At 34.7% G+C, this 15,318-nt stretch overlaps 2 protein-coding genes across 4 annotated transcripts in view; both read right to left on the bottom strand.

Moving 5' to 3' along the window:
* Positions 1 to 4,127: 4,127 nt before the first annotated feature.
* On the bottom strand, positions 4,128 to 4,899 carry LOC126891837 (protein unc-50 homolog). Its single transcript, XM_050661158.1, has one exon. It carries the CDS (start codon positions 4,897 to 4,899, stop codon positions 4,153 to 4,155), a length of 747 nt encoding a protein of 248 aa, XP_050517115.1. The 3' UTR covers positions 4,128 to 4,152.
* The window catches only part of LOC126891838 (MIP18 family protein galla-2), a 30,939-nt gene continuing 20,512 nt past the window's right edge, over positions 4,892 to 15,318 (bottom strand). The window contains exons 1-3 of one of the 3 annotated variants that reach the window (XM_050661159.1): positions 11,561 to 11,711; positions 11,390 to 11,503; positions 4,892 to 5,256 (exon numbers count right to left, since the gene is read on the bottom strand). In XM_050661159.1, coding sequence (XP_050517116.1) covers positions 4,901 to 5,256; positions 11,390 to 11,503; positions 11,561 to 11,687 — 597 coding nt within the window. In that variant the 5' untranslated portion in view covers positions 11,688 to 11,711 and the 3' untranslated portion in view covers positions 4,892 to 4,900. The other 2 variants (XM_050661161.1, XM_050661160.1) reach the window with 2 other exon arrangements.

The raw sequence follows: 15,318 nt of genomic DNA, 5'->3' as shown, positions 1-15,318 counted from the left end.
CTTAAATTCTCTTGTTTTTTACAATGTAAAAACTTGAAACTTTTACGGATTGTATAGCTAATAATATGAACAATACATAATTTCACTTTTTACGTTAATTGTTTACGTTATGCTTCATTAATAAACAATAAAGTTTCAAATTTTTTGCCGATTCCGACTACTCATATTAGTACATCATAATGTTTTATACATATTTTAATTAATAAACATGACGATATATTTTAATGTTTGAAAAGTGTAAGACTAAAAAGTAAAAAATAAAAAATATGAAAAAAAAATTTTTAAGAAACGCTTTTCTTTAGTTACGTGTGACTAAAATTAAAAATATTATAAAAAAATCAACTAAAAAGCAAAACAATAAAAAAAAATTGAAAAAATCTAACACATTCGTTAAAGAAAAGCGTGGGGCGAAAACCCTTAATTCGATGAACACGCGCCACGCTTTTCTTTGACGGATGTGTTAGATTTTTTCAAATTTTTTTTTTTATTTTGTGCTTTTTAGTTGATTTTTTTATAATATTTTTAATTTTAGTCACTCGTAACTAAAGAAAAGCGTTTCTTAAAAATTTTTTTTTCATATTTTTTTGTGTTCTTTTCAGGGTTCTGTAGAATGGCTTTTGGATACTTTTACATTCTTTTTCATTTTATTTCCGAATTTTTCCCAATTATCCCTCTTTGCTACTGTTACTAATACTTATACCTTTCCTTCATTTTTATAGTTATTGTATACTCATTTGTTTTATCTTTCAGATATTGTTTCTAAGCTTTTCTCCTCACTTTTACTTGCTTTTTATTTCTTCAGACCACCACCCTGTCTGTTTTTTTGTTTTTACTAAATGAACTTTTATTAGTATAATTTATTTTCTCAGTACCTATATACACTAATGGACAAAAATATTACATATTTTGTGAAGTGAAATTATCATATGAAGTGAAATTTTTTGTACTGCACTGCAATCCTTAGCCCTCCCCGTCACAGGTTTAGGATTAATTTTTCGAATGCAATGTTTTAAAGTGTCATATCACAGAAGACTTTTACTGTCTAGGATACGCTGACGATATAGCAATCGTTGTCAGGAGCAGGTTTGCCCAGGTGGTGTCTGGAAGAATGCAAGCAGTCCTAAATATAGTTGACGACTGGTGAAAACCAGAGAGACTGATAGTCGATGCTCAGAAAACACAAATCGTCAACTTCACCAAAAAGACAGCACTACAAGGCCTAAACCACCGGTGCTGGGAGGAAAAGAGATTTCATTTGCCAAAGAAACAAAATACCTTGGGGTTTATTTTGATCATAGGCTTACATGGAATACTCACATCCTAAAAACCACACAAAAAGCTACTATGTCCTTGGGCAGATGTAGAAGAATGTGTAGTAAGAATTGAGGGCTTAACCCCAAAATGACTCTATGGTTATACACAAGGGTTATTAGACCCATGATAACCTACGGTCGGTGACGTGGTGGACAAAGACGCAGCAAGTGGGAGCAATAAGGCTGCTAGGTAATACACAAAGGCTAGCATGCCTGTGTATTACGAAGGCCATAAAAACCACTCCTACAGTAGCGCTGGAAGTCCTGCTGAATCTACCACCACTTCATATCTTTGTGCAGGGTGAAGCCAGATCAGTGATGCGCAGATTAATCCATGGTCAGCCACACATAAGCCAGGTGCATGGTGTTGACAATAGAAAGCTAATCGAGGAGCTAAAAGCCGATATTGTGATGGGGCAGCCTATCGATGCAACAGCAACGAGATATAGCTTTGACAATAAGTTCAAAATTAATATACCAGCCAGGGAAGACTGGAAGGAAGATGTACCCATACAGGTTGTTGCTACCTGGTACACTGATGGCTCAAAAACATCTATCAAAGGATGTCACAGTTTTCCAGGCCGAAATAACAGCAATCCATCACTGCGTGGAAGAAATAGAAAGGCAGAAAAGAACGTTCCGTTCAGTTTCCATCTTCACAGATAGTCAGGCAGCGCTTAAGGCACTCAATTCTATAGAGGTCAATTCTAAGCTAGTATGGGATTGTGTGAGTGCCCTAAATAAACTAGGAGATCGTAGCAAGAATACGGTAGCCTAGGTACCGGGGCACGAGGGTCATAAGGGCAATGAAAAAGCAGATGAAATGGCCAAACAAGGCTCATCAATGCCATTCGTTGGACCGGAACCCTTCTGCGGCGTTGCAAAGGCAGTTACATGAACGGCTACAAGAAAGTGGGTAGCTCACAAATCTTTGGAATGGTGAAGGAATTTACCAGGTCAAAGACAGGCGAAACAGTTCATCAAAGCAGAACATTCGCCAAAATTTACGGCAGACCTAATAAGCAAAGACAGGAAAACAGTCAAAGCCATAGTAGGTCTGCTAACAGGGCACTGTAAGCTGAATAGGCACTTAAAGCTGATGGGATTGGCAGATGATGACCTGTGCAGATTCTGTCACCCGGAAGAAGAAACAGCAGAGCATATTCTACGTCAGTGTGACAGTATGGAAAATGTGCTGTTCTTTGCATTAGAAGAAGAAAATCCACCGGCAAATAGCTACATGGAAGGTTTAGTCTCGCAGCTATTAGACTTTTTAAAAAGGGTCAGGCTAGAGAATGTTATCTAGGACTAGAGGACCACAATAGATCTGAAAAGGTCGCAGTGGAATAGGCCAGAAAGCCACCTCTCTAAATCTATCTATCTATCTAAAGTGTCATATATAAATGCTCGATCGGATTTAAATCTGATATCGGCTATATGGTGGCCAATACAATTTCTAAATTGAATCTCATCAAGCTAAGTACTCACTAGCCTAGTGACATGAAGATGTGTGTTTACGTCATATCCAATATGACTGGCAAATGACAAAACATAATCTTCTAAAATGTTTTTAATGTACCTACATGTCAGTTGTCATACACACAATCACCTCCACAAGTTCGGTATGTCCTTTCCAAGAAATACCATTCCATAGCACTATGCAGCCAAATTAACTCTCTGTATGTACAAGGTTTCAACTGGTATACTGTTCACTAACTCTTCTGTAGATGAAGTTTTGTCTATCATGCTTTCATATGGTAAATGATGTCAGTTGCCACCTCATACAGAGTGTTAATTTTGGTAGTGGAGGCATAGTGTTATGGAGAGAATTTCTTGGAAAGAACATACTGAACTTGTGTAGGTGATTGGGTGAATGACAGCTGATATGTACCTACATTAAAAATATTTTTTTTTTAACTGGAATAATGATGCGGCTGTAGTTTCGTGTTGCAACGAAATTGAAAATGGTTATTCATTTTTGATTTACATGTTTACTCTGATTGGAGTACGAAGGGAACCATTCTCGTTGGAACTTTACCGCGCCGAGCAGATGGGACGTGAATTATAAGTTGTAAAATTCCCTCATCTTCCTTAGTCTCAGCATCCGTTATGGCTTGCAAAATGTAGAAGCCTCGGAGGTGTTACCAGAGAAGGTTCCCATTGTTATCAGTCTGGTAGGATGTGGAACAGCATTTTTTGGTGTTGTTTTATGTGCTATTAGATTGAAAAGTCTTTTGCTAGCAGTTGCCGCTAGGGCATCCCTGCCATTTCGTTCGTTGCAATCCGTGACTGCACGCCGGGGTTTGTCTTAGTTGGATCAGAGAGAGCAGCATATGTGCCTCCTGATGAGAGACTAATAAGTTTCGAAACCGGTATAGGTGCTTGCTGCACTCTCTGATTGAACTGGAATAATGACGCGGCTGTAGTTTCGTGTTGCAACGAAATTGAAAATGGTTATTCATTTTTGATAAAAATATTTTATATTATGCCTCGCCAGTTGTCAGCCATATTGGATGACAGATTCGCGCTAATGCACAATAACGAACTATTAGAAAAGTGAATACTTACCTTAATGAGATTCAATTTAAAAATTATATTGACCACCATATAGCTTGAGCATTTATATGACACTTTAAAACGTCGCATTCAGAAAAGAAATCCTATTTTTCTATAACACTGGGGTGCTAAGAATTGCAACACAAAAAATTCCACTTCACATGATTTCCAATTTCAAAATAGACAATATTTTTGTCCGTAAGTATATAATTTTATGGAAAGTTGCTATTGATATGTAAATAATTTGACTATCTTAAATTATTCTAAAAATATTTATTAGTAGTTACATATACATATGTCTATAGAAATTAATGACCTTATGAGTAATATTCCAATGCATTAACAAACTGATGACGTAGAAGCACACAATCCAAGGTACAGGCAACAAAAAGTACCTTGTGTTATTTAACATTTGCAAAGAATTATAACCTAAAAACGTAATGTAAAAATAATACAGACACGAACATAACCAAAACGTATTCCCCAATACGATAGATATCATCCAGTTGTGGCTGATGATTCCATTGTAGAAGAATAGTTGAATAAAGTGCAATAATATTAAGGGTGGAAAGAAAGCGTTGAGGTGGATATCGAAACAAAAACCCCATTCAACGTCTTCAGGGTTAGTTTTTGGTTTTAAAAAGGTATTTGTTATGTACCATAAAAATGTGGCTATCACTACACCTACTCCGATACAGTCTACAAAAATTACAAACAGTAAATTCTGGATAAATTGGAAAAACGATAACTGGAGAACTATCGAGAATGCTATCGTTGTTATACTAAGCGCTCCTGCAAATAGAACTAGAAATGCAGGATCGTCTCTTGCGTATTGTGACTTCGCTTGCTTCCTAGCCCTAAATAATTTTATTAGTTTTTGGGGATTAACAAATAAATAAAACATTTGCCACATGGCAAACTGAAAGTCCATTTGGTCAAATTTGAATATTTTTCTCATGTATCTAGCACATTTACTATAGGCAGATGCCATGTTACATGGAGAAGTGAGGTATATGTTAGAATTACTCATTTTAGCCTCTATTTCTTGAAGCGATACACTGATTAATAACTTTAATAAGATGAGAATTTTCTAAAGCTGCTGCTACTCGTTCTTTATCGGCCAACTGTTTGTTGACTTGATGTTCAGCGTTGTGCGTTCCTGGGGTAACTTCAACTCTTACTTTGAATCTCGAAGGCAGGCACCGAAGTAATTTCACTCTTATGGACAGACCTATCAGTGTGGCCATACTACAGTGCGGAATAGTTGGAGTAAAGTTGATAAGGATTGAATTCTTTCCATTATCAATGCTGATGAGATTTTCCTGGACAACATGCAATTGTTCTAAAGATAGTGGATGTTCTGGGTCGTTGATATCTCTGATTAAATCTGCAAAATTTGTTTCGATCAGTCACAATAAACATCCAGGTGCTACTATACTATGTGGTCTACCCAAAGGATGCAGTCTACCTGTGCATATCTATTATAATATGCAATAAGCCAATTTTGTGGCTTATTCCCAAGTAAAATACTATTATTAGTCTGATTTTGCATTTTATTTACTTTGTGAAGATTTTTTTGCTAGCACTGTGCTGTTAAATAACACGATAGTCTTTTCTCAAAAGGGTTTGCACACAATAATGAAAATCTTTACAAATTGAATAAAACGCATAAATCAGAAGAATTATTATTTTAATTTTACAAATTAATGCTTTGTCATATCAATTTATTTAATTTACTATTCTAATTGGGAAATAATCCACAATTTAACTTGAAAAATGATTTTATTGACGTTTTGACTTCCACTTCGGATGTCATTATCAGAATACAAAATATTAATAAATTAAACAAAAATCTTGCTTAGTAAAAAAATTCTTTTAATAATTAAATCTAATCTGATTCATTCATATCGGCAATCCAGACATACATTAGAAGAATATCCGTCACAAAAAATCATAGCATGTGATCTGTCTTTAAAAAGACAACCATGTGCAATGGTGACAGTGATAGTAAAGAAACAGCTTCAGAACAATATCAATTTATTATTTTTGTTGAGAATAAGCGACAAAATTGGCTTATTCCCAACTAAAATAGTAAATGGATATGACAAAGTATTAATTTGTAATATTGAAATAATAATTCTTCTGATGTAGGTGTTTTATTTACTTTGTAAAGATTTTTTGCCAGCTCTGTAATATAATACAGGTTATACACTGTAACCCTCGGTAGACTGCAAGCTATAGCAGAAACGCAATGGTAGATGGCATAGTATAGTAGCACCAGCATCCGATCAGTCACATAAACACAAGGGTTCGAAAATATCATGATATTTACAGTCAAGGATCCCAGGTCTATTTCTTCATTTACTACTAACAAGCTATTTTTTCGTGAGTAGCTTCATTTAGATGAGACGCCCAACTTTTTTCCTTACAACAATTCCTGAGACACAACTGTCTACACTACAATCACAATAAAAATGCACTATATAGAGACATGTTGAATGTTCGAGGAGCACTCTTAAATCATGATTTGGGAGTGCTCCTCGTGCTTGTTTATTTCTAGTGTATCTTTATTGTGATTGTAGTGTAGACAGTTGTGTCTCAGATTAGCGAATCAACTATAGCAGGGATAGTCCGTCGGGTTAGACAAATAACATGCCTAACCTTGAATAATGACCTGCCCCAAATTTTATTTTTCTAATCTTTAGTGAGGGTCAATAGTAGTGTAAATTTAAAATCTCGACTGCATTCCACTGTTGCCTTAGCCGTCATTTTGATCCCTTTCGACAAAAAGTATGAGAACTAAAATTGTTGAAAATGTGATTTTCTATAATTTCTTTCATTACGATTTTTTTCGTGTGGTCGATATTTTCAGAGTTATGGGGGAAAATAATGACAGCGTAATTATTGAATTATTTCGTTAACTCCATAATTCTGAAAATATCGACTGCACGAAAAAAATTGTAATGAACAAAATTATAGAATATAGAAAATCACATTTTGAACAATTTAAGTTGTCATACTTTTTGTCAAGAAGTTGAAAATGGCGGAGATATTGAGCAAAAACGGTTAACGTTTAAAATCAAAATGACGGCTAACACAACGGCGGAATTCAGTCGAGATTTTAAATTAACACTACCATTGACCCTCCCTAAAGATTAGAAAAATAAAATTTGGGGCAGCTCGGCATGCAAGGTTAGGCCTGTTATTCATCTAACCCGACTGGACTATGCCTGCTATCTTTGTTATCTACCATATTGAAATTGTTGTAAGGAGAAAGGGCGTCTCATCAAAATGAAGCTACTCACAAAAATTAGAATAGGCCTGAGAGCCCTGACTATTATATAAATATCAAAATATCAGATTACATGTATTAAATGTTGATATTTATATTACATACTTAGTACAGTGGAGTTCCAGTAATACGAAATAATTGGGGCTGAACCCATTTCGGATTGCCGAATTTTTCAGAATAAACAGAGTTTCCTAAAACATTCTTTTGACAAAAAATAGCATAAATTAAATTAAACCAACATATTCCAGCACACCAGTTTGGATTTAGAGAAAAATCATCTACAATCCTTTCTCTTTCAATAGTAACATCCAATATACACGCAGCAAGATTGCAAGGACTAGAGGCCGCTGGAGTTTTCTTGGACATCAAGAAGGCTTTTGACTCCGTTTGGCATAGAGGATTGTTATATAAACTTCACAGAATGAAATGCTCCCCTTCTCTAATATGGATTATTGAAGAATTTCTTAGAAGACGCAGGTGTATAGTTAAGATCAATGAAACATATTCCCATTAATTTTCAGTGCAACAAGGAGTTCCACAAGGTTCACCACTCTCCCCTCTATTGTATAATCTCTATTGCAGTGACATATGCGACAATAGACTAACCAATACTAATTTGATACAATTTGCTGATGACACTGCAGTGATATCATATGGAAAAAATTTAATAAAGACAATGGACTTATTGCAGAGGCAGGTGGATGACACAATATCTTAGGCGAATAAATGGAGATTAACAATAAATCCTACTAAAACAAAACTAATAATATTTAACCATAGAATCCAAGATCACTCTCCAACCATAAACATATGCGACAATATTATTAAACCCTATTTGGGAATAGAAATAGATAACAAATTGAAGGTCAACCACCACACAGCAGTTATAAAAAGGAAAATTATATTTAATTCAGAAGTTTAACATACAAGAATGAGGGAATTATGATTGAAACAGCAGCCAATATTTAAAAAATGATTTGCAGGCCCATGCTGGAGTATGGTTATACAATTTTCTATAATTCTAAAGGTCCTACCAAAAATAATATAAAAGTGGCTGAAACAACTGGCCTTCAACAAATCACTAGAATGCGTCATCCTGATAATCCACTTCATAATCCATCAAACAGAATGCTGTACAATAAAACTGGAATTGAACCTATTAATGAGAGACTCAATAAGTTGTTTAAATATTTTTCTATTAATGACAATAACAAAAATTTGATTGAGCCCTACATTGTGAAGATACCAGAGGACGGCGCCGTAGATATCCAGGAAGAACTCTTTTTGAAGAAATCTGCTACACATCAAGACAATAAACAACTCTATTTAAATCATCATCTATATTGTAACCAATTGTCAGTGATATTGTGATTACCGCCACATACAAATATTTTTTTTTTAATTATTGTATTGTATTAATATTAACAAAAAACATATACGGCTCGTTCACATTATAAGAATTTCGACCGTGCGATGGTTAAAATCTACATAGTGGCTTGGGCAATCATATGGAATCTTTCTCCCTTTGCCGAATGTTTCAAGCCGTGAAGGCAGAAAGTTGCTCGAGCCACTATGGAGATTTTAACCATCACACAGTCGAAATTCTTATAATGTGAAACAAGCGATACTGTATTAATGTATATTAATTGTGTAAATTGGCTAAAAGACTTCGGTCGATGGATTTTTGGTACATTGTATCAATAAAGTATGTCTCTCTCTCTCTCTAGCATAAATTATATGCCTATCATTAAGTACAGCACTTTCGTTTGAACGCAATAAGAGCCTATGATAATAAGAAGGAAGTAATGAACCCTTAATATAAGACGACCTTCATCTGAGGAGTACGATCAAACGCTGTTTTTTAAACCTTTATCTACCGACGCATCAAGTTATAACATAACTACACGCGTGGCATACGTTATACGCCACAAGAAAATACACTTAAAAACAGTGGATTTGTTTTTTTTTTTTGAAAAAATACATTTAGTTGTTTGTTATAAACCTTATTCGGCATCAGTGAATACTTGGAGTTACTTCTCAGTAAGCCAATTGGGATTTATAACTGGAATCATGGAATAACTGGATTCCATGATATATAAAATTATTAATAAAAATTTTTTTGAAATGTGATTTTTTACAGGAGAAAAAGTATTGTTTATAAAGAAAAATATAGTTTGTGTCATATTGACTAAAAAACAATTGAAATATGTACTTATATTACTACTTATATTAATATAATCGTGGGGTATATTGTCCACCACTGGAAACAACAAATTAATAATAAACTGTAAATTACGATCTTCCCAGAATGCCCATTATAACGAAACTAAAACCAAATTGTAAAGCACATTCCAGTGATAGGTTAGAGAGATAAACATGGTCAAAATTAAATTTTTAAATATATTTGCAGTAGAATTCTTATATTTGGCGTACAAAATACGTCAGCGCGTGTAGTTAAAGGTTAAATAAAAAGCTGTTTTTCTACTACCAAACATTACCCTGCTGATACAGCCAATGTATCAGCACGTTTTGCAGCCTGTGAAGTTGTTATACAGAAAGCAGCTCTTTACGACAGTGGATCCCATGTTTTTGAGATGCTGGCATGACTTAGCTTTGAGGGAGAGGAATTTTTCATTAAATCAAATTAATGTACAATCCAACAAGTGAGAAATGGGGGGTGACCCTGAGCAAAAATACACAATACAAGAAGGTCAGTCGCCAGCTGTCACTTGTCTGATTGTAACTGATTTAAAAAAAAAAGGAAAATTTGAAAGGATTCTTACAGTTAAGTACTCGAAATAATAATTTTTCAGATTAGCCGGATTATTGTATTATAAGTTTTCCAATATCCATTTTCCAAAAATTAATTTTTTAAAACTGGTTAATGTTTTATCATCAGAACTGGATAAATCAACAGTCTCTGGTGCAGGCGACAACTCCCAGATCCAGTCGAACTGAGGATATTGGGGTCCAGTAACTTAATTCAGGTATTTAAATAGGAAACCAAGCTTAGCTGTTTTTTGACATTTCAACTTATTTCGGGACTGAACTAATCTGGACTAATCCAAAAGATGAAAAATATCTCTCTAAGGCTACGGTTGCTGTATTAGCTGTTAACAACTGCTCACATAACTCAACAATTTTTTGTTTTCCTGAAGGCTAGTCATTCTCATCTATAGTTAAAGATTTCCACCAAACCAATGGCATTATGTTTCGAAAATGTTCACCATACATATTATAGTATGGAATTGGTCTTGATGCATTATTAATGCCATCACAAATAATGGTTAATATACCTAGTAGATTTATGTCACTGATAAACAGGTAGACTTATTCTTTTTGCTTCTTCTTCTTAACGTGCCCTATCAAGTCCCCTTGAAGTTGGCGATTAACATGGCGAAACTGTCTGTCTCGAGCTATTCTAAATAGTTGTTCTGCTTTCTTTATTCCTGTTCACTCTCGGATATTCTTCAACCAAGAGGCCTGCTTTCTACCAATTCCTCTGCGTTCTTCGATTTTTCTTTTTGCACATTGTTTAATCACCTTCCTATCTAGAAGAAATCTATGGTCTAACATGTCTGCTGCAAAATGAGCACCACCCAATGCCGTGCTTCTATGTCTGAAAAAATGTTTGTTGAACACGTTCGGCCACAGTGTTATAATTTTTTTCTTGTCCATTGGTCCCGTGCCCCTAATACAACAGTGTTGTGTGGCATTATAGTGATGCTTCACTGTCCCAAGTCCCAAGAGTACCATTTAGTAAGTCATTACATTGGGTGCGTTCGGACGACCACAGCGGCTGGACAGCTGAGCCAGCAGTAGCTGTCAGACGTCACCACTGGAAGCCAGCCGCTGAGAGATTTACTAAGCTTTCCCTATCACGGCTGGATACAACCACTCAGCCGATTTCTGCTGACCGCCAGCCGCTATGGTCGTCCGAACGCACCCATTGATGCCACCCGGGGCTGAATATGTGTGAACTTCTATATTCTATAGGTTGGTCTTTTAAAGCAGATTCCAATTTCTATTAATTACGTGTTGCCGTCAATAAAACACACATTCTAAGCTTATTTTAAGGTAATTTTTCCAAGGTCCCAGATATTTGTATTATAAATATCCAGGATGTAAAATAAATCAGCTTAAAAATATCCTAATATTTACCCTGATTTATATCATGATATACATCTTTCGAACCCTGCAGAAACATCATACATATTGCACAACTTACCAAATATTTCTCTTTGATCAAATTCATCCACTACAGTGTCATCCTCTTCATCCAAAGTGGCTGTTCTGTCATCAGTTGTTTTATAAACGTTGGGATTTTGGTTTTCCAATTGACCTACCGACATAATATCAAATAATTTTTCAACAGTAATGGAAGTTAATTTATACCTACAAAATTTATTGGTTATTGAGAAGTATTTAAAACGTAATTTATTTTTTGCCTTGGATAAATTCCATCGCAACTCAAAACAATGACGATTATGACATATGACAGAAGATATCAATGACGTTTGATACATGACATTTAAAAATACGGTTGAACTGGCTGCCTACTTAGAATGTCATTTTCGGCAATTTTACGCGTAATGGATAAGAAATAAGCGTTATAAAGTTTGTGATGCGACTTTTTTTAATATTTTACCTCTAAGGCCGATGCCACATTATGCGTTTTGACCGAATGCGGTGAAAACGCATCCGTTTCCAACCATAGAGGTATATATTAACATAGAGGGAGCCTACCTTCCGCGCTTCCTGACGACAAGATCTCTGGGACTGGTTTGCTGCATCTCCTTCTAACACATTGTATCGAGAATCTATAATCACATTCAGTGTGAATATAGGCACGGAAGAGGAGGACAACTGTAGCAGCTTTACTATGCGTAAGAGTGAAACAGCACTAATCCAAATAAAAAAGATGGTGTCGTCACTTCGCTCTGAATGACACTCTCTCTATGCTAATATTTAACTCTATGTTTCCAACGCAACCGGACCGACCTGTCACACTATGCGTTTAGTCTGGTGCAGTTTGTAAGCGCGTACCGATGACTCAAAACGCATCCGTTTCCAACGCAACCGGATCGATCTGTCACACTATGCGTTTTCACCGGATGCGGCGGAAACGCATAATGTGGCATCGGCCTAATGCCTCTATCCTTACTTGCGGATAATCTGGGATAATCCCTACATTCAAAATTTCATGTGCTGATTTCCCGTTTTCGAGTTATAAGTAAAGCTCGGATTTATAGGCAACAAAAATTGAAGAAAAAGGCGCCTATATAGGCAAATATTTTTATTAAAAAAGGCAGGAATATTAACATTTAGACAAAATATAGGCAATAAAGGAATATAACTTATTATTTATTGTACAAAGTGAATTAACGTAATATTAACTTAAGGCAGGTATTGGCTCCGTGCGTCTCCCCTCTACTTACAGTCACGTGACACGCTGTCAGATTTTGTAAGGACGTTTTAACATTGAGTCTTATGGGATTATTTTGTTAAACTTGAATATTTTATTTTGTAGTGATAATAACCGAAAAAAATTGTTAGAATTCATTAGTTTTTAATTTATACTGTAATTTATAGTGCAACAAAAATATTTTCTTTTGCGTTAATAAAGATTTATTGACATAAACTGCGATAGTGAGGTTATGTATACAAAATCGAACTGATAATCAATATTGGAAAGTGAAGAATTTATATCAGATTAAGTGCGTTTTTATTTTCTGTTTATATTAATACATAATATCACTAGCGTGACACGGCATTTTTTTTAAATGTCTCATTTAAACATACACAAAGCGTCCTTATAAAATTTCAAAAAACCGCCACCATGAGCAGGTCGGTCGATTTTGCTTTGACATTTTGTTAACGCTCGGGGCGAATATTTACACATCATAATCATAAAGGCGGCTGCACAATTGACCGGGAACGGGAACGAGAACGGAAACGGGAACGAGAACGGAAACTGAAAGCATCAGCAGATTCACAATTAAATGGTAAACAGCTGTTTTGTGTCACTGTCACTTGTGCTATTAATTATTTTTCTTCTCAAAATAAATTTTGTGGAACGATCTTTTTCTAATTTTATTAAAAGAACATGTCTGTTAACTCTAAAAATATATGGATTTATTTGATGACGAGCTTTTGTAATATTTTCGTTTTTTATAATCTTGGAACTAATTTACACAATATATGTGTGCAATCGCAAAGGTTTGTCAGCATAAAGATAAAAAGCATATCATTCAAATATTTATATTATTATTGTATCTAATTACCATATAAGTACGTACTATGATCTACATCAATCATACGAATGAGGACATTTTTCCAATAAAGAAATCAATCGTTCGTCATTTATTTTAATGCAAAATGTATAAAAATTGTCACTAAAACTTGATCACACACTTCTAATAACAAATTTTTATTGGGCATTTGACAGTATTTTTAATACTGCCTTCTGATTGGTTCCGGGAATACAACGGGAACGAGAAAAGGCGGCTGCACAATTGCCCGGGAACGTGAACGAGAACGGAAACGGGAACGGGAAAAAAGTTACCCTCTATGTAAATTAATGTTGTAGATGCACAATAACCGAGAACGAGAAGCTGTCCGGTAACGGGAACGGGAAAGTTGACCATGTTTCAACTTTCTCGTTCCCGTTGTATTCCCGGAACCAATTAGAAGGCAGTATTAAAAATACTGTCAAATGCCCAATAAAAATTTGTTATTAGAAGTGTGTGATCAAGTTTTATTGACAATTTTTATACATTTTGCATTAAAATAAATGACGAACGACGATTAATTTCTTTATTGGAAAAATGTCCTCATCCCTATGATTGATGTAGATCATAGTACGTGTACTTATATGGTAACTAGATACAATAATAATATAAATATTTGAATGATATGGTTTTTTTACTTTATGCTGACAAACCTTTGCGATTGCACACATATTGTGTAAATTAGTTCCAAGATTATAAAAAACGAAAATATTATAAAAGCTCGTCATCAAATAAATCCATATTTTTAGAGTTCACAGACATGTTCTTTTAATAAAATTAGAAAAAGATCATTCCACAAAATTTATTTTGAGAAGAAAAATAATTAATAGCACAAGTGACAGTGACACAAAACAGCTGTTTACCATTTAATTGTGAATCTGCTAATGCTTTAGTTTCCGTTCTCGTTCCCGTTTCCGTTCTCGTTCCCGTTCCCGGTCAATTGTGCAGCCGCCTAAAGTTAAAACATGGTCAACTTTCCCGTTCCCGTTACCGGACAGCTTCTCGTTCTCGGTTATTGTGCATCTACAACATTAATTTACATAGAGGTTAACTTTTTTCCCGTTCCTGTTTCCGTTCTCGTTCCCGTTCCAGGGCAATTGTGCAGCCGCCTTAACATTAGTATAAATAAACTAGTAACTAAATAACTGTTAATTAATAATTAAACATTGTAACCACTTAAAATTTTATCATTAATAGAAACAACTAAATGTTTTTCAATATTTTCGGTCTTAAAACTATGTCTTCGATCACTTAAAATTAATTTGTACATTGAAAACGAACGTTCGACATCGACAGATGTAATTGGAGCATATTTCAGAGCGTATAATAAATCTGGCATAATTTGTAATTCCTCAAATTCAAAACTTTATGTCCCATTCAAAACTTTAGCAACATTAGATAAAAACGAAAAACCTTCATTCTTGTCGAAAACATATTTCATTTTTTTAAAAATTAATTGACCGTTATTTCCAGGTGCCGTTTTAATTTTCGTCTTTAAATTATCTATTAATTTCACTGACTCACATAAATTTATCTCTTGTTTTTCTAATAAGGTAATTGTGGTAACTATTAATTTATAATTGTCATTGATATAAGCGAGTTCCTGTTTCAATTTGGGATTTTTTAATATTTTTTTTGCTTCTCGAATGGCTTCGGAAATATCATCATCAAATTCTGACATAACTATTCTATTTCATTGCAGTGTTCAAAGTAAAAAAAAACTTCTTCGAGCCAGGTTCCTCACCTTGTAATTACTGGTTTAGGTGGCAAAGGGACACCGGGAAGTCTTTCTTTATATATTTGCACCCTCAACGGAGCCTTTACAAAAACTTTTTTCATAAAATTTATAAAATTATTTACCAACGGA

This window comes from Diabrotica virgifera, chromosome 9, assembly GCF_917563875.1.
Source record: "Diabrotica virgifera virgifera chromosome 9, PGI_DIABVI_V3a".
NCBI lineage: Eukaryota > Metazoa > Arthropoda > Insecta > Coleoptera > Chrysomelidae > Diabrotica > Diabrotica virgifera.
The sequence above is the reverse complement of the archived record's forward strand: the minus strand, read 5'-3'. Positions and strand labels throughout refer to the sequence as shown.

Coding starts and splice junctions, on each gene's coding strand:
- LOC126891837 (XM_050661158.1), bottom strand. CDS start 4,899: ATGAGTAATTCTAACATATACCTCACTTCTCCATGTAACATGGCATCT.